Source organism: Lygodium microphyllum, chromosome 11 (assembly GCF_053477565.2).
Source record: "Lygodium microphyllum isolate KBCC chromosome 11, Lygodium_microphyllum_v1.1.10, whole genome shotgun sequence".
Taxonomy (NCBI): domain Eukaryota; kingdom Viridiplantae; phylum Streptophyta; class Polypodiopsida; order Schizaeales; family Lygodiaceae; genus Lygodium; species Lygodium microphyllum.
Window position 1 is genome coordinate 116,724,476 of NC_141145.1, and position 19,032 is coordinate 116,743,507.

The 19,032-nt window shown below is 41.5% G+C and overlaps 1 protein-coding gene across 1 annotated transcript in view; it reads left to right on the top strand.

The window, feature by feature from the left end:
- The window catches only part of LOC148029269 (sm-like protein LSM5), a 29,834-nt gene extending 13,921 nt beyond the window's left edge, over window positions 1-15,913 (top strand). The window contains exons 3-4 of the mRNA XM_087688687.1: window positions 15,063-15,135; window positions 15,384-15,913. Of these exons, the coding sequence (XP_087544813.1) occupies window positions 15,063-15,135; window positions 15,384-15,410 (100 nt within the window). The 3' untranslated portion in view covers window positions 15,411-15,913. The remainder of the gene's footprint in view (window positions 1-15,062; window positions 15,136-15,383) is intronic.
- Window positions 15,914-19,032: the final 3,119 nt, after the last annotated feature.

Genomic DNA, 19,032 nt, shown 5'->3' on the forward strand with positions numbered 1-19,032 from the left:
GCATCAGATTATTGCTGTCATTGCTGCCAGCCATGATTTTCAGCCCAAATGTGACAAAAACACCAGCAAATGCAGGCCCAAACTGTCATCCAAGTGACCAAGATACAAACGAGTACCAATCAACTATAAATGACCATGCAGAAGCACAGATTTCAGATCTGTAATTAAATTTTTAGGAGCACCAAACCATGTGCTGCAGCATTATCCAACTGATTACAGCTGTTCCAAGGGCATGTGCATCACATTACATGAGGAATCCCAAAATTTCAGCTGCAATTTTTGTTGTACATGTACCCACGGGCATAAAATTTGACATGAACGGTCAAAAGCCCCAAAATTTTGTGCTCAAAACTTCAAACACACATATGCATTTTCTTTGTCATGCATAGAACAGTCCAATTTTGCCAAAATAGAGCAATTTTAGCAAAACCCCCCAAATTTTACCAAGTGTTGATGTCCAAATTGCATGGAATTCAACCTACATGTACATAAAATAACCAAATGCTATACAAATTTTGCCCAAATTGCAAAAGCCCCAAATTGCACGGGGTCCAATATGCATCAATGTCGAGAAATTAGGTAAATTTCAGTCCAATTTGCGCATGTACATTAAAAGCCCCAAATCTTGGGGACAAAATTTCACAAATTCTTGCAATTTCTGAGACAAATTTGTTTGTCCTGGATCACATTCCTCAAATTTGGGAAAAGCCCCAAATTTTCTGGCCAAAATATGCACAAATCTGAATCTTGTGCTTATGCGCGCGAACCTTGGTTAGAAAGGGAGAGGACTTTTCCACAAAAAAAAAAGAGGAAAAAAGGAATAGATGACGGGTCCTTGACCCGTCAGTCGAGCTCCGTGAGCCCCTCTACCGGTTCCGTCCGTGCTGGTCGCGCTCGTCGCCCGTGCAGCTCGGCACCTTGTCCCTGATTCGCGCGAGCCTGCTGTCGTGTCACGCAGCAGCAACCTCCTCGTTCAATAGCGCTGCAGTTGTCAGCTTATCTGCAGCGTTGCCTGGTGTTCGTCAGCGTTGCCCGTTGCACGCCTGGTCCATGCCTGCTCCTGTCAACTGCCTCTGCACGTGTCGCCTAGTCTCCAGCTTGTCGCCTGGTCTTGCTGCGATTGATTGCCGTCTGCCGCTGCCCACTGCCTGCACATCACGTCGGTGACTCTCTTGCTCGCCTTTCTTGTTCGAACTCTGAGAGGCACGAACATTTCAACTGCAGCTCTGATACCAGTTTGTAGGGACCGGTTAGGCACGAAGATCAAGACAGAATGTCGTACGCATAGTGAGAGACAGAGAGAGTGAGAGAGAGCAGAGTAGAGAGTGAGCATGTTTTCAAGTACAATGACGAGAGTGTACCTTTAGGTTTTTAGATAGATATATATGTGTAAGTACAAGTGCTAAGGGTGTGTTTACACCCGAGCACATTTAAAAGGCACGAGGCTTTTATTCCCAGCATAGAGCAACATCCTTGGTGTCCTCACTCATACTTAATGGATCAAACTACTCAATTGTGGATTTTTATGGTCCGCAACCTTCTTGTAGCGAAGGACTTGTGGGACTATGGTATAGGTGATTTGCAGCGACCAGGAGGTCTTGCATCTCAAACATCTTAGCGTAATGCTAGAGGACAAGCTGCTTGTGTTGCTGCCCCTCCTCCCCCTCCTATCGAGGATCAGAGGAGATGGGACTCAAAAGATGCACATGCACTTTCTTTGATTGCCTTGTCAGTGAAAAGATCGATCATTTCACACATCTGGTCTTGTAAGACCTCAAAATCAGCATGGGATGTACTTGACCGTATGTTTGCAACACGTAACGAGGTCAGAATATCTTATCTCCGTAGAGAGTTGGCCAATGTGAATATGGATGAGGGTGATAGCATGACATATCACCTTACTCACATACAGGATTTGCGCGAGTAGCTGCTCAATGTGGATGAAATCATTCAAGATGTTGAATTGGTAAACATCACACTGAACTCTCTTCTAGAGTTGTATCTTGGTTTCCACACCTCTTTGATGTTGTCTTTGGGGGGGGGGGGGGGGGGGCAGCATCCCCTTGCATTTGTGGAGTTGGAAGGGCTCTTGTTGCAAGATGAACAGACTTGAAAGAATGTTGCATTATGTTTAGGAGATATGGCTATGCTTTCCAAGTTCAAAGGCAAAGGAAAAGTCGAGCAAAATATGAAAAATCAGCAAAAGGGTGATGCTGGACAGCCATCAAATAAGGCTGTCCAAGACATAGAAAAGTCTAAAAAGAAGGGGAGATGTCATTATTACAAAAAACAGCTTACTGTATTGATGAATGCCATAAGAGATTAGCCAAAAAAAGAAAAAGGATCCAGTTTGGTTGTTCAAGAGACATTGGCCAGCAAATCTACTGATGGTGATGGTTTAGCTAACTTTGAGGAGGAGGACTATGCATTTTTGACTTGCAGTTATGACGTTTCAATGGTTGATTAAGCATTTAATGCTGCCGAAACGTAGCAAACATGGTATTTTGACAGTGGAGCTTCAAAGCATTCATAGATACTATGGGCCATTTCAAGTGTTGGAGAGGATCGGTGATGCATGCTATAGGCTGAAATTGCCTCCATACTAGCAGATACACAATGCCTTTCATGTGAGCTTGCTTAGATCTTTTCATGGTAATGTGCTAGAGGATATGCCTGCTCAAATTTAGCCTGAGGTTGAGGAGCTAGATGAGTTTTTGGTACCTGAGCAAATTTTGGCACATAAGGAAAGAAAGGTCAAAGGTAAAGTTTCTAGGAGATACTTGGTGAAATTTTAGAATTATTCACCAATGGATGCCAAATGGATGGAAGAGGATGACTTGGCAGACTATCCTCAGCTGTTGTAGCTTTACCTAGATGCCTTTTAGTTAGAGCCAACTTTAGTTCGGGCCCTGTCAGGTTTATTAGAGCAAGGGTCTGGAATATTGCTTGACGCTTAGGGAGAGGTAGTACTTCTACTCCTCCAGTTATGGACAACTCTCGTATGTAGTGGATCTCGGATGTATTCAGCATGCATCCAAGGTACTGCGCTGACAATATGTTTGCTATGAGGTCACTACTTAGTGTACTAGTCACTGTGAGATATATGCAGATGAGTATGAGTTTCACCCAGGTACTAGAACTATACTTTTACATTAGCTTATGATCAATTTGGCATGAATTTTGCCTCAATTTTGAGACAAAAACTATGATCAATTTCAGCTCAGTTTTTGATCAGCTTGAGAACCGTTTATGGTCACTTTTTGGATTAGTTTTGTATCAGTTTTTGCATTGAGTTTGTGATCAGTTTGGGGTCACATTTGGAGCAGTTTGTGATCAGTTCTCAGATTAGCAAATGATCAGATTATGCTCAGTTTTCAATGGTTTACATCTAGTTCCATGGACAACAGCATATGCTATAATGCCATTGATGTTTTAGCCATGGTTTATGCTTGGTTATGCTATGCTATGATTTGGTTTTGCCAGATGAGTTGAGCTCATGAGAAATGGACATGTCACGTGATAATTTTTCGTGATGGAGGCAGGCAGCCCCATATGGCGATACACTCCCCTCCATGGCTTCTTGCCCCTCATCTCCCCCAGACCGCCTTGAGAGGCTTGTATACATGATGTACTTGTGACTTTCATAAGCTCCAGCTAGTCTGTTGAGCATGAGCACTCCGTTGTAATCAGTTTTTTTGAGTAATATAATCAGCCACATTTTACTTGCAAAAAAAAAAAAGATCTACTCACATTTTCATTTCAAAATCTTGGATTACATTTTACTTCTGCTCAAAGCACACTAGGGGTTGGATCTTCCATCTCCGCTCTTAACACTCTCTTTCTCCATCCCATCATCTACCTACCCTTTATTCACTCCACGTCCTTATGCATCATTAGAGGAAATGTCACTCTTTGATATTGTACCTTGCACATATCCCCACTTTACCACATTCTTTCACTCTAGGACGACTGTGATGGGTATCATCCTCACTATCCCTGGGCACTCACAAACCCCCCCATACAACCTTTCAGATGCAAGGATATCCATCCTCTGCTTATGTATTGGGTCACTCCTACTTAGGGATTTTCATCCTCTGCTCCTCGTGTCTCTATTGCTCCACCTTGGGCTCCTCTTGTGGTTACCATGCCCATACCCAGTCCGTCCATGTTCACCTTTGGGGCCATTGTGTACACTTCTTATATGCATGGTGGACCCTTTGGGATTCCTTCCGAAGTGTACTTCACTCTCCCATCCTATCCCCCCTTCTTCACTTTCTTCCATTACACACCTTCATTTCCTAGCACTACCACTCCTGTTGCAATGGCAAAAAATGCCTTTATGAATAATATACGTTTTAACGTGTCAAATTTCACCGCTCGATCGAACTTCATGCAACAAGTGCTTGAATCTTAGGGACTTTGGAACCTCATCGTTGGTATCGAGTCTACACCAATTGGCTCATCCTAATCACATTCGTCAATGGAGAGCTCACAATGTTAACACGGGTTGCTTCCTAAGTTTCACTCTTAATTATAGCAATTTTTTGTCCCATTTGAGCGTTGAAGTCATCTCATTGACCACTATGTGGCTCGAGATCGCACTCAATGTATCAATCTCAAATTGAGCTTTAGGAGTTTTCCATTAAGAAAGGTGACAATTTGAAAGTTAAGTTGGCCTAATATTAGCGGTTACTCACCAAGTTTTCCACTACTAGCTGTGAGGGTGCGCAATGGAAGAAGAAACACGAACACAGAGGGAGAGAGAGAGAAAGCAGAAAATGAAGGAAGAAAATCTGCACTGACTATAATGAATGCTGAATACAAAACTGTGGACTGATCAGTCCCTGCACGCAGCCCGAAGCGTCAGTGAGGGCACCAGATTAGGTTGATGATGACGGCAGCACTGAAGACGGAGGAAGATGACGGAGTTGGAGTGTGCACTTGCCAAAGGAGGGAAGATGATAATACAACTGACTGCCAAGTGGGAAATGGTTATAAATAGCCCAAAAACCCAAAAACTGGCCGACCTGAAATTTGAGGCCATAAATATGTCCGACCAGGATTTAATGCTGATTTGACCAGCATTTAATGCTGGTAAAAATGCCAGGAATGCTCAGAAAAATCCTGGAAAGGGTGGACAATGTCCGACAGGTGAGGCAGGGTGAAGAATGCAGAAACTACCCCGGGAAATGTACATAAAATCCCGACTGGAGGAGAAAATGCACTGAAATGCAATAAACTGAGTGCTCTAAAATGAGCTAACTCCTCCGTCAAAACAAGTGATAGACAAGTCAGAGCTCCTAAAGTCCTCGTCTGACTCAGACTGAGGCTCACAGGCAGGAGATGACAAGACATGACAAACATGACTGCTAACACCCTTGGATGTGGCGGAAGGCCAAGGGAGAAACGGATCCTGGGGTGGCAAGAGGAATGCCAAGGTCGATGAAGTCCGTCGATGAAGATTGCCGATGAAGAAACTCCTCGCGATCCTGGGAAGCCCCCTCTAAAACAGTGGGGGCCAAGAAATCCACAGCCGCATCACCGAGATCGTCCCCCTCTGAAAGGGATGGGGGGTACAAGGGAACCACCGGAGGAGAGGGTGGGGGATGGGAAGGAACTTGTGGAAAAGAGGGTGCACAAGTGGAAACAGGTGTAGCAATAGACAACTGCCTCGGAGGTCCCTGCATAAGAGAAGGGGAATGGAGCCGATAAAGCCCGCTCTCTTGCCAACCTATCGCAATAACAGCCCCTGTAGAAGAATCCTCAATACAAACGGCCTCCTCGGTGAAGACAACCCGGGTACCAAGCCTAGTAAGGCCATAGACCGAGAGGAGTGCAAAGCCCAAGTTAGTAACATAAAGAGCTTGGGAAAGGGAGCTCGACGCGCGGTCGGGAAATAAAGGCAAAGTGCCAATACCACAAATAGACACCGAAACAATGTCACCAACAGTGACTAAACCCTCAGAAGGGCATAGATCCTGCAACAAATCACCTCGGGGAGTCATATGACTAGAAGCTCCACTATCAACCAGCCAAGGCCTCTCAGAAGATGAGGCAACCACTGAAGAAGGCTCCTCCAAGTCAACAATATGAAGGAACACTGACTCATGGGTAACCGTTGGAGTAGAGGTAGAAGGCTCAGATGTTTTAGCTCCATCCTTCGCTCCTGAACGAAGGTGAGGGTACTTCTTCCAACATTTCTCCTCTGGATGTGTCCCCTTTCCACAATATGGGCATTTAGGCTTCTCCGAGTCGGAGTCAGAACCTGAAGAACTCTCCTGTCTTTTAGCCTATGACTTCTCTTTCTTTTGTGTCCCCCCTCTCGAACCTGCAACAAAAGCTTTGATGGAGGTGGATCCACTGGCTACCTCTTTGGCGCGCTCATTATGCTCCAAAACAAGCGGGGCAAGCTCCTCCCATAGAAGCTTCTCACGGGTCCTCGATGTAAGAAGGCTGGTGTAGAAGACATCAAAACGGGGAGATGGCAGCTGAGTCAAAAGAATCATGGCCATATCCTCGGAAGAGATCATCTTGCCAAGGGACGCAAGCTCATCCCTTATGTCTTCCAACTTTTGATATGATCCTTCATGGAAGAAGAATCATCAACAACGAGCATCCGTAATTTCTTCTCGAGAGTAATTTGATGGGCAAAAGTCTTGTGATGGTACAAAGAAGCAAGCTTTGTCCACACTTCCATTGCTTTCCGCAACCTGCGCACATGCACTAGGACAGAGTCCTGTAAGCTCATAAAGAGGAAAGATCGAGCTCGTGAGTTGAGCCGATCCCATAAGGCCGCACGATCCATCGATGATCCAACGGTGGGATCCTCCATTGGACGGGAAAGAGGGTGGGTAACAAACTCCCAAAGATCGAAGGTATCAAGGATACACTCCACCTTACACGACCAAAGCGAGTAGTTGGAACCATCAAGCCGGTCTTCTTTGGGCAAAGAAGGGAGTATGGGCACCTGTATAGAGGGTGCCATGGAAGGCATATGAAGGCCAGCAGAACGAGTCTTCTGTGAAACATGGAGAGAACGGGGAATAGAGGGATCTCGGTCAAATGGGCTAGGTGACCTCCGGTCGTCGCGTGAACTAGCACGAAAGTCTCTCCGTCTCTCAAAGGAAGGAATAGAGACCTCATCCTCTGAATCAGCAAAGAACTGGTGATAAGACATCTTCGTATATATCTTCAATCACCAAACAATCTGCAACCAACAGACAGCCAAGATGGAGCCGCCTATGTCAAAAAAGACCCAGAAGATGCTGTCGCCTGCAAGAGGAGAGAGAATGCTGCCGCTTGGAGAGAAAAACTGCCGCCTATCCTCCAGATGATGACGCCTCCTCCTCTGCTGATGTTGACCACCTCCTGTTGGCTGCGTTTGATGCAAACACAAGCTGCAAACACCTAGAAAACTGTCATCTACTCCTCCTGATGCTGCAAAACAACAAAACGCAGGTATGGAAGGCTGCGTTTCAGCCTGGACAGCACCGCCAAGGGTTGGAAAGGAGGGAAGAAAAGCTGCACTTGATGGTGTCCTCCTCTGCAATGGAAGCTCTCCTCTGTGCTCTCAGTTAGGCGATGATACCATGTGAGGGTGCGCAACGGAAGAAGAAACACGAACACAGAGGGAGAGAGAGAGAAAGCAGAAAATGAAGGAAGAAAATCTGCACTGGCTGTAATGAATGCTGAATACAAAACTGTGGACTGATCAGTCCCTGCACGCAGCCCGAAGTGTCAGTGAGGGCACCAGATCAGGCTGATGATGACGGCAGCACCGAAGACGGAGGAAGATGACGGAGTCGGAGTGTGCACTTGCCAAAGAAGGAGGGAAGATGATAATACAACTGACTGCCAAGTGGGAAATGGCTATAAATAGCCAAAAAACCCAAAAACTGACCGACCTGAAATTTGAGGCCATAAATATGTCCGACCAGCATTTAATGCTGGTAAAAATGCCAGGAATGCTCAGAAAAATCTTGGAAAGGGTGGACAATGTCCGGCAGGTGAGGCAAGCTGAAGAATGCAAAAACTGCCCCGGGAAATGCACATAAAATCTCGACTGGAGGAGAAAATGCACTGAAATGCAATTAACTGAGTGCTCTAAAATGAGCTACCTCCTCCGTCAAAACAAGTGATAGACAAGTCAGAGCTCCTAAAGTCCTTGTCGGACTCAGACTGAGGCTCACAGGCAGGAGATGACAAGACATGACAAACATGACTGCTAACATTAGCTCCTCAAAGTTAGATGACGATTGGGTTATGTTTTTCCTGAACAAGTTGTCTGACAAATACTTCCGTTTTATCCAGCACATTATCTCACTACCTAGATTGCCAATCGTCTACAAGTTTGAGTTCCAGTTCTTGCGTTATGCGAGGCTGTATGATTAAGTCCACAAGAAATCCTCTACACACATCCATTCGAAGGCATGGGGATTGGTTGCCTTTTCTTTAGGAGGGAAAACCACCAATGGTAAAAACTTGCAAGATGCAAAGGCATTCTGAACAAGGGTGATACCACTTCCTCCAACGGAACCAAAGAAACACGACCCTTTGGTAGCAAATTCCTAAGAAAAATAGGTTTTACACACATTGCCAAAGGTCGGATCATATGGACGAGGAGTGTTATAACAATCTTCCTTCTAGAAAACCACAACAAATTGTTGCGATTTCCTCCACTCCGGTTGGCCAGTCCAATGGGCCTATGCCTCCCATTGTTGCACCATCTACTCCATTTGCACCAGTCGCTACTAGATATGTGGCATGCAGACAGTCTCTACAACCTATTTCCTTTACTACTATTGAAGGATTGGCTGATTGGTCTATTAGGGGCTCACCTATTGTACTTTAGGCATCCATTCCTAAGGTTTTCATTACACTTCAAGAACCCCTTCCCCACCTCGCTATATGCGATGGTAGCCACACACTTAGCCTTTGTCTGTTTAGACTTATGCTACATACTTATATACTCATTGCATTGCACTTAGCTTTGCTTTCTTTTATTTTTAGTTTTGTTTTTTGAAGCATCTCACTACTCACCTCTGTGCTTGCAAATTTTGATCTCTTTTGCGGAGTTTTGTATTTTAGTGTAGAGCTAACATACAGACTTGCAATAGTTTTTCCTCAGTTGGAGCTAGGAGATGCACAATGTTTCTTTCATGGTTCCATCTACTTGGAGTTTTGTTCTTCTATTAGCATGGTGGCTTTCCCTCCCACGATAGATCATGTAGCATCTCTTCTGATGCTATCATGGGGGTGTCTTCTATCCTTGCTCTTCTAGTAGGGATGATTCATCGTTTTTATCCACATGGTTCTTGGCACCATACAAAGATTGACCATGATTTTATCATCTTTGTACTAGGGCACTTGGGCAAGTAAACAATTTTTCCACAAGGGACACTGTCCAAGTGGCACCTGTTGTATGAGCATTCTTCAACATGTAGCATATTATGCATCCCATTATGCAGAGTGCTAGTGGATAGATCCTAGGTTGTTTTTATTAGCGGATTACACCACCATCCTTCTTCACATGATACTTTATTACCTTTTTCTCATCATTGACATCCTTGAGTTGTTGGGTAAGCAACTTTCCACCCCCAAAAGAAAAGTTCAATGTGGTTCCATTTGCCTTTGTAGGGCTTGGTAGGCCACTGGGCAATCGATGAGAAACCTTTGTCCGATGCCCTATCCACTTTAGGGTGACTACTTGGACTCTCTTAGTAAGATAACCATCACCTCTATAGTCTTGGTAGGCCATTGGGCAGCCGATGTGCACCCTTTGTTCGATGCCCTAGTTGCTTTGTGGTGGGACGCCTTAGGGTAAACATTGTTGGCCTTTTCTTTTAGGCTTAATTTTAGGCCTAAGAGGGGGTGCTGAGCTAAAATACACTTTACAGCTGATTAGCATTTTTAAACAGCCCCAAAACATGCTTGATTAATGAAAAATGCAGATTTGGTCCCCAGTTTAAGAGAGTTTTAGTGATTCCCCAAACCCCTAATTTTTTTGGGGCATCCTTCAACATCTATAAATAGACGTGCTGCCTACCATTTAACCTTGTTCTTTTGTGCAGGTTTCTCACTCTACTGTGTAGATTTAAGCAATCAGCCACTTACCATCTACTATCCAGCCATCACCGATTGTACCCCATCACTATCCAGTCCTAGGTGGCCTGTTTTCAGCCATCGCCGTGCTGTTTAGAGGTCTCCATCTATTGTGTCATCGTAGCACCTGATAAGCCTACGTTTTCAGCATATGGTGCCAGGCGACAGGCTATTGCTATCTCTTGTACTAGGCAACTGCTGCAGTATCTGCGTTTTTGTTGTTCAACATGCTGTCTACATCAACAAACATCTCTCCTCTTGTCAAGTGACAGACAGTTCTTTGACTTGGGTGATCCTACACTGCTTCGTTTACTAGATTTCAGCTTGCCATTGTTGTGTTTTGGTCACCAGCCTGTTGCCCTTCATTATTCAGCACTCTCTCATCTTTGATTAGTGGTCACAACACTTGGAATACGTCTCTGGTTGATGTCACTCTCTAACATTGCATTGCTCTATCCTTGGGCATGTTATACTCTAACATGCATTTACAACATTCATTCACTTCAAAGTTTCTTCTCTCTATGTTTGTCTCTGTTTTAAGTTTTAAGATTTTGCGTTTTGCACTTAGCATTTGAGTTTTGCTTGCCTCTATCTAAGTCTTTGTGTTTTAGTCTTGATCGTACATGTTATGTTTCCTCAATGCAAACCCTAGCATATCTTCACAAGGGGGAGTACATGTTTGGTGCCTTTGAGACATATTCGCTTGATCATGGCATCATGCATCAAGCCACTATTAGAAGAACATCTTAGCAAAATGGTGTTGTTGAAAGGAAGAATCAAAATGGAGAGGACTCATTGTATGTCCAAAGCAAGGTGCTTCCTCATAAAGTTTGGCTAGAAGGCCTTCAATGTGCAAATTATGTGTTGAATCATGCACCCACTAAGGCACTGAAGATGATTATACCGTTTGAAGTTTGGCATGGCAAGAAACCCAAAGTTGACTACTTTCGGGTGTTTGGATGCATAGCGTATGCACATATTTCAAAAGAGCTTCGTGGAAAGCTTGATGACAAGGCTATAAAATGCATATTTATTGGCTACAGTTTGGAGGGCAAGGGCTATTGCTTGTATGACCCATGCATGAAGAAAGTTTTTGTTAGTAGGGATGTCATATTTGCTGAAAATGTTGCATTTTCACATGATCAGTTTCTAATGCTAGCTACTCATGACATTGGTGATGTCTTTGAGGGTCTTTTGCCACTTTCTTTGGAGTTCATGTCTATTGTAAATGGCAGGATAGACATAATGCAGCAAGCTGTTGTTGCACCATATGCTCCCCAACAGAAGGGTATTGATGATGGTTTGCCAGATGCAGTGAAAGATGTAGTATAGCATGAAAGGGCTGCTGTGAATGCAGCCAAAACAGTCCCGAGATGGCTGATATGTACTTACCAGGAGAGTAAAATGGATGCTTCCTTACCTTAGTGCACTCGAAGGGTTGCTAGATATGTAGCACATGATGCAAGGGGGGCACATTTGGTTGATTTTATAGAAGTAGATGATTGTGATGAGCATGTGTTTATGAGATCACTCTTGGAATGATGATGAGTCCGCTTCCTTGAATGAAGCTCAACAAGATGTACATTGGATGCAGGCCATGCAGGATGAGTTAGACTCTATTACCACTAACTCTATATTATGGGATCTTGTGGATTTTTCACATGCATCTGGTAAGAAGACCATTGGCACCAAATGGGTTTTTAAACTTCAATGCAAAGCTGATAGCACTATTGGTATGTACAAAGCACGGTTGGTAGCAAAGGGCTATACGTAGAAGAAGGGTATAGATTATGTGGAAACTTTTGCTCCTATATATTGTATGAGTACGGTGAGATGTGTGATCCCTATGGTTGCAAATTTTGGCTAGGAAATACATCAATTGGATATTAAGACAACATTTTTGAATGAGGACTTGCATGAGGAGGTTTATGTGTCGCAATCTCCAAGGTTTATGGTTAAAGAGAAAGAGCACATGGTATACAAGTTGCATAAAGCTCTCTATGGTCTCAAACAAGCTCCTCGTACATGGTACTCTAAAATTGATGCTAGTTTGGCTGGCAAAAGGTTCAAAAATAGTCCAATAGCTCCCACTCTATACATTAAGAATGAAGGGGGGATCTTACTGATTATTATTCTTTATATAGATAACATGTTGCTCACTGGACCTTTAGAAGCAAAAATTGCAGATTATAAGGCTGAATTGAAACATGCATTTACTATGTCAAATATGGGCTGTCTACACTATTATTTGGGGATTTAGTTCACCCAAAATCAGCATGGTATCATCATGTCACAGTCACAGTATGTGGATAAGTTATTATATAGGTTTAATATGCAAGATTGCAAACCTATATGGACTCTATGGAGCCAGGCTTAAAGTTGTCTATGCATGATGGTGAAGAGATATTTGATGTTGCAATTTATAGCCAGGATATTGGCCATCTTATTTACCTTTGCAACATATGCTTTGACATTCAATATGCAATATTTTAGGTGAGCAAGCAGATGCGTAGCCCATTGGCTATACATTGGCAAGCTATTAACCAGATCTTCGGATATTTGCAAGGTACTTAGCATTATTATTTCTCAAGGGGAAAGACTTGCACTTACAGGCTTACAGTGATTTAGATTGGGTTGGTGATATAGACACTAGGCATTCTATTAGTAGACATTGTTTCTTTCTTTGCCGCTCATGCATTTTGGGGCTAAGCAAGAAACACCCTATAGTGGCTCATCGTTTTCTGAGGTTGAGTACATGGCAACCTTCATGGCAAGTGTAAAATATGCATGATTGTGCAAATTGTGGGCTGATCTACATTTGCTATTGGAGGGTCCTATATCCATTCTTTCTGACAGTCAGAGTAATATTGCAGTGGTACGAAATCGTGTGTTTCGTGCATACATAAAACACATTGAGATAAATTATTATTATTATGTCAGAGAGAGATGTTATATAGGAAAGATTAGCTTGATGTATGTATCTACATAGGAAAATGTTGCTAATATTGTCACTAAGGCACTACAATGCAAGATTTTTAAGGCTTTTTGAAAGTCCTTAAACTTATTATCCTTTGGTGATGATCATCCTTGTACTTCATCACATTGACATTGCAGGGGATGTTAGAATTTGTCAATTTTGGGCAGTGCCCTTGTAATTTGTGTGGTATGGATACTTTAATAAGTCACTTTAGTGTGCGTGTACCTAGTATCTTGACATTTAAAAGTAGTGACACCAGGGACTAGAGTTAGTTAGCTTAACTCTAGTTAGTTGGTGGAGGGCTAGTTAGGTCAATCCTAAACCTAACTTAGGTTATATCCTCACTTTTTCAGTTCAGTTCAGCACAAGTACACTCTATCCTTGCTTCAACTCACTCATTGTCACTATCTTGTTTTTCTCTTCTCCATACCTGATTCATTTTCTCACACATGACTCGTCGACTCTAGAGATTAAAGTCATGATATCTCGGGAGTCAGTTTAGCATTGCAGTTGTTACAAGTTGTTCATTGATATTGATACTTATTACTCAGTAGTTACTAGTACTTTGTGGTCACTAGACTTTGGATAAATTATTCACATGACACAATTGCATGTATCATTGTATCTTGATTTTACTTATGCATCTTGGTTCCATTGTTCTTGATGTTAGTCTTCAGATGATTTGTGAGTTATAAATTATAATTCATTATGTTGTTTAAAGTTTTGAAAATTGAGTCTTAACTATGTTGAATTGTCTTAACAATTGAGTCTTCACTTTTGACACGTGTAATAGCTCATGATTTTGTTTATATGACATGCAGACTCAAAAGTTTTGTATGAAATTTGGGTAGATGTTGTAGGCATTGATATATTTACATACCCACGTAATAACGTATTTATTTTAGTGTACTATCCAAAATGTCATTTCCATGTTTCCAAAAGTTGGCCAAAACTCGGAAACTTTGATTTTTCCTATTTCTGTTTCCCCCATTTTTGAAACTCCCCCGCACTATGATGATGGGCAGTAGGCCGTAGGTGAGGAACAAGTGGTCAAGGCAGTAGGAGGCAGTGGACATGGGCGCAAGGCAACTGGTGTGGTGGAAAACAGGGTTCAATTTAGTAGGTAGCATAGTGTGAGCTGGGCAGGCAGGTGGACCCATGAGGGAAGCGAGAGTATGGTGGCTGTATAGGGGTGATGGCAGCTACAAGATAGGGGTCACAGCTTCAGAACCAAACGCTGGTCTTAAGGAAGGATATAAGTTATCTTGCTAAAAGCACACTAGGGGTGTTATGACTTGTGAGCGTTCTGCTCTCTTGCTCCTCGGCCAAAAGTTTGCTGAAATTTCTTAACTTACATTATCGGAAACTAAACTCTAAAGGTTGTGATGACAGAAAAGGTGCATTGAGTAGCCCACTTCCCTAATGCCGAGTGACCATGTAAATGTTGAAAAATTAATTGCAAATGTGGCTAGCACGTGGGATTCCATCCAAACAAGTAAGTTGTTTTGGGGTAATTTGACTAGCCAATGCTTGCTGAACCCAGCTATGCTTTCCAAGATTGTCCAAAGGTGCTTCCACAGACTCAACTGATTTTCTACTTGCAGACACTTGTTATATAGTCTTACCAAATTTGTAATAGTAGAGATGATTAGATGTTGTATTATGTATGGGACTCTAGACCGTTTGTGCTGGGGTAAACTCATAGAATTACTGATTGGCCTCATAGGGCACATTTGTTGGAGGGATGGATTGTTGTTACAGTTAACATTGTTGGAATTTTTCTGTGTAGCCTGACTTATTTGATGCGCATTTCTTATCTGATGCTGTCCTCATGCACAGCTGTTAGAGGAAGTTTGGATTTTAACTATTTTGGTGATTGATGTTTGAAAAGTAGATGCTTTTACTTGCTAGATATCTACATGCTAGGTAGGCTCTTCAAACATATTTCAAATAGTATCATTAATTTGATTTTATCTGTTGATAGTGAGATCACTCAAGAAGGGCGTCGAATAACAAAGCTCGATCAGATTTTGTTGAATGGAAACAACATTGCCATTGTAAGTGCCTCATTGCAAGCTCTTCTATTTCTCTTATCCAGTAGCGTTTTCATATAAGCAGTGACAGAGATCTGCTCGAATTGTTAAACTGACGGATTGATCTCAACAACCATTATGAGAGCAAACTTTTAGTGAGAAAAATTGAATGTTGTATTCAACACTCTCTAGATGGTAAAGTAAGACAAACTCACAGTTTGAGAGCAAAACTTTAGTGAGAGCGAAATTGAAGTTTTAACTGTACTATGCAGTTGGTTCCTGGAGGGGGCCCAGAGTGAAGTTTTGAGGTGCAATCAGCTGCATGTAACCCTGCGAAAGTTTCACTAAATCTGTTATTTTTATGTCTTGAGAATAGAGTAGAATAGTTGTATTTACTGATTGATCATAAGGCTTCCACAAGTTAGCGCATAATTCTGGATGTAAGCATAGCTTGCCGATTGTCTGATTGTAGTGTACGTGGGGAAAGTCTCCGGTCATGTTATAACTTGAAGGGTTTTATACCCTAGAGATCTTGGAGAGAACTAGCCACTTATTTGAATACCAGGATGCGTTGGTCTGCTCTTTCTAGAACCCCTTGGGGTTTGAACTTTTACTGGCAAGTGGGACTTGATGTATGTGCAAGTCCATTTGAACAAAGTTCATATTTGTAAATGTACTGAAGTTGCATAGTCTCATATTGCATCAATTTATCACAAGAAATGACTACTGCCCAGAGAAAGGATCATGGTTTGATGCTGAGAAATGAATATTGAAAAGCAAAGGATTACTCTTAATTGTAATTGTGACAACGAATTCTTTGCATTTGCCATGTTGTGGTTTAAGCTATGCTTTGGAAGGCATTCATCATGTTGATGGTCAGTTTCTTTCACATGGGAGAGAGAGAGAGAGAGAGAGAGAGAGAGAGAATGTGTATGTGTGTGGATACACAAGCACGAGCATCTCTGTGCATTGCAGCCAGACCATTCCCATTTCTGCATTGGATTGGCCTTGACATATTTAACAAGACAGAAATGCTTTGATATTTCATTCAGCTATTGGTACCCATGTTCATATTGGTGATGTTCAACGATTGTTGTTGTGGCAAGTGGGTTCATGGTCTTTGTTGGTATTTTCCTTTGTGATGTAGTTGCCCCATGGACGGAGACCATCTCGTCCACTCCAATTGTGTATTCTTTGTGAAGCACCTTCTCTTTGATAGTAGCCTTGTGGCTTCTTAGCTGTTATTTTTTTTAATTGATCCAATCTTTGTAGAAAGGGAGAGCCTGTAGCATGCAATTCCGGTAGTTCAACCAGGGTTAGTGGTACGGTTCGTTTTGCTATGTTTGGTATGGTTCAAAATGCATTTGATATTTGAAACTATGTTTTAAGTGTGTGGTAGGAATACATACTAAAATGGGCTCTATGCTTTAACTATGAAAAAACCTACACATTAAATGTGTGTATTCTAAATGTAGATAATCATGTCTTGGTGTGAAATGCTACAATGTTGCACACATTCTTCACACGAACAATCTTGGATAAATAAATTGTGCAAGTCTTACTTTGAAGTGGAATCTTTGGTGAGTGGTAGCTTACATGTTGGGAAATATTGTTTGGGTATGTCAAATGTGAGTTCCTCATTGCAAATTGGATAGCGCTTGACATGTGCTTTTTGAGGTTGGAGACTATAGATTCAAAAAAAAATTTCAAGGTTCCATTTGCTTTAGATGATTCTCCTTGAACCATACATTCTTGATCATTGTGACATATGATTAAGTGATTGCAAAGTTCAAGATTGACAAGTACTTCTCTTTTTAATGTATCCAACGATTGCTCCAAATTTGGACATCTAGATGTGTTTTGGATGCATTACTACTCTTTGTAAGGTCTCTCACAATGGGGACCCTTCATATTGTACATTGCAATAAGAGTGGGTGTTCACCTTTTCTAAGGTTTTCAAGTAGTAGGAAATGGAGTATTGTAAAAAAATGTGTGCAAAGTTCCCAACTCACCTCTTTGAATGGAGTAAGTTTGGTATCTTCCCCTTTTGCTTTTCATCCTTCATCTCTATATTTTTCCAAATTTTCAAAAATATTTTGTTTTCCCCTTTGTGATGCTTTTTCACCCCCTTAGGGTTTTCTAGCACAATAATTTGAAGTACACACAAAGTTATTTTGTATTTATTAACCTTGAACTCAAATCTCAAACAAATGTGTTTTGGTCAAATAGTGTAATGATGGTTTGAAAGTTAGTTTGTGCCCTCTAAAATATTGTCATCTTGACATTCAATATTGTGCATTTGTGAGGGCAAATGATGTAGTGTTACTTAATTTTAAGTAGAACTAAAATTTGAGTTTCTAGCCATATGTTAATTTGTGAAGTTCATCTTGCATCACCATTACGAGACTATATAGTCACAAAATCGTCATGGCCACTATTTAAATCCCATCGCTCGAACCATTATCATCAACCATCTTATTTCAACTGATGGCTTCTATTTCAAATTTGACTAGCACGTGGAGTTTGTATGCTTTGCTTAACATCATTACATGCTTGATTCACTATTGCTCCTTAGAAAAGTTTGAGTATCCACACTCCCAAGTTATCAATGAAAAAAGAGAAGGATGCAAAAAGGATTATATAATAATTTCATCTTCCATATGGCTTATCCAATTTTAACAAATTCATAAGCACTAATGATTGTATGTGGGTCACCTTTTCAATTCTAAGAAATGGACATTGAAAAGAGTGCAATGTTATTGGGTTGGGTTCCATGAGAGGGATGGAGGTACATCATAACTTCAGGAGCTTTTTGAATCATGAAAGAAAATGTGTAAACATGAAGACCTTAGTAGAAATTCATCAGTATGAGACTTGGCAATCATGGGAAGTCTAGAAAACAAGTCAATTAGGAGCAAACTATTGTGCAAGTCATTGCCACATGTGAGTAAGTGTTAGTTGTAGCTAATGTTGAAGCCTTCATTACAACCACCCATATTGCTCATAAAGGACTACCAAATATGTGCTTAGTATTAATGCTAATGTGGTGTTCTTGTATGTTTTACTAAGAAAATATATTGTGAATATTGAACAAAGTATTAGAATAGCTTCTTCACATGGAGTTCTAAGCATAGAAGTATACACAAACTAAAGGAGAATATTCGTGTGCACTTGCTCAATATACAAAATGCTAAGTTCTTCATGCATTACTATTTGCTAACCCATGTATTGTAGAATCACATGCATAATGGGTAATAATGGATGGCTTGGCTCTCATTTTTTACATCAACAAGAGAGAATTGTCCTAGCTCTATGCTACATATGGCATTGATGTAGATGAGCACATCACATGTATATGGTAATTTTTCATTTTGAACACAATTTAAAAAACTAATATACTTGAGGTTTGTGCAATAGTAGGTTGTCTTCGCTTATCTTCAGCAGTTGCATGACATGTTAGACCATTCCATTGGATTCATTTACTCAAGATGTAGTACATAGTCTAAAAATTAAGCAAATATAGTCTTTAAAAAAACAAGCCAACTAGTGTGCAAAGCATTGCCATGAGGAAGTGTGGATTTCAACTAATCAAGAAGCTTGACTCTACTTCCTTGCAAAAATCTACAAACTTAGTATGTGCTTAGTATTAATGTTGATTGTGTGTTTGAATAGCCAAAGATATTGCAAAGAGTTCACCAAGAAGTAGAACCATCTCTACACACTAGGAGTTTTAAGCCATAAGCTTACATGAGCTAAAGATGATTTTTATGAGCTTAACATAAAAAATGCTAGGTTTATCATGTGGTGCTATTTGTTGAAGCATGTATTGTAGAATCACATGCATAGTAGGCAATGACAGATGACATTGCCCTCCTTTTTTCCTCAATCAAATAGATTTGTGCCATCTCTCCACCATACTCT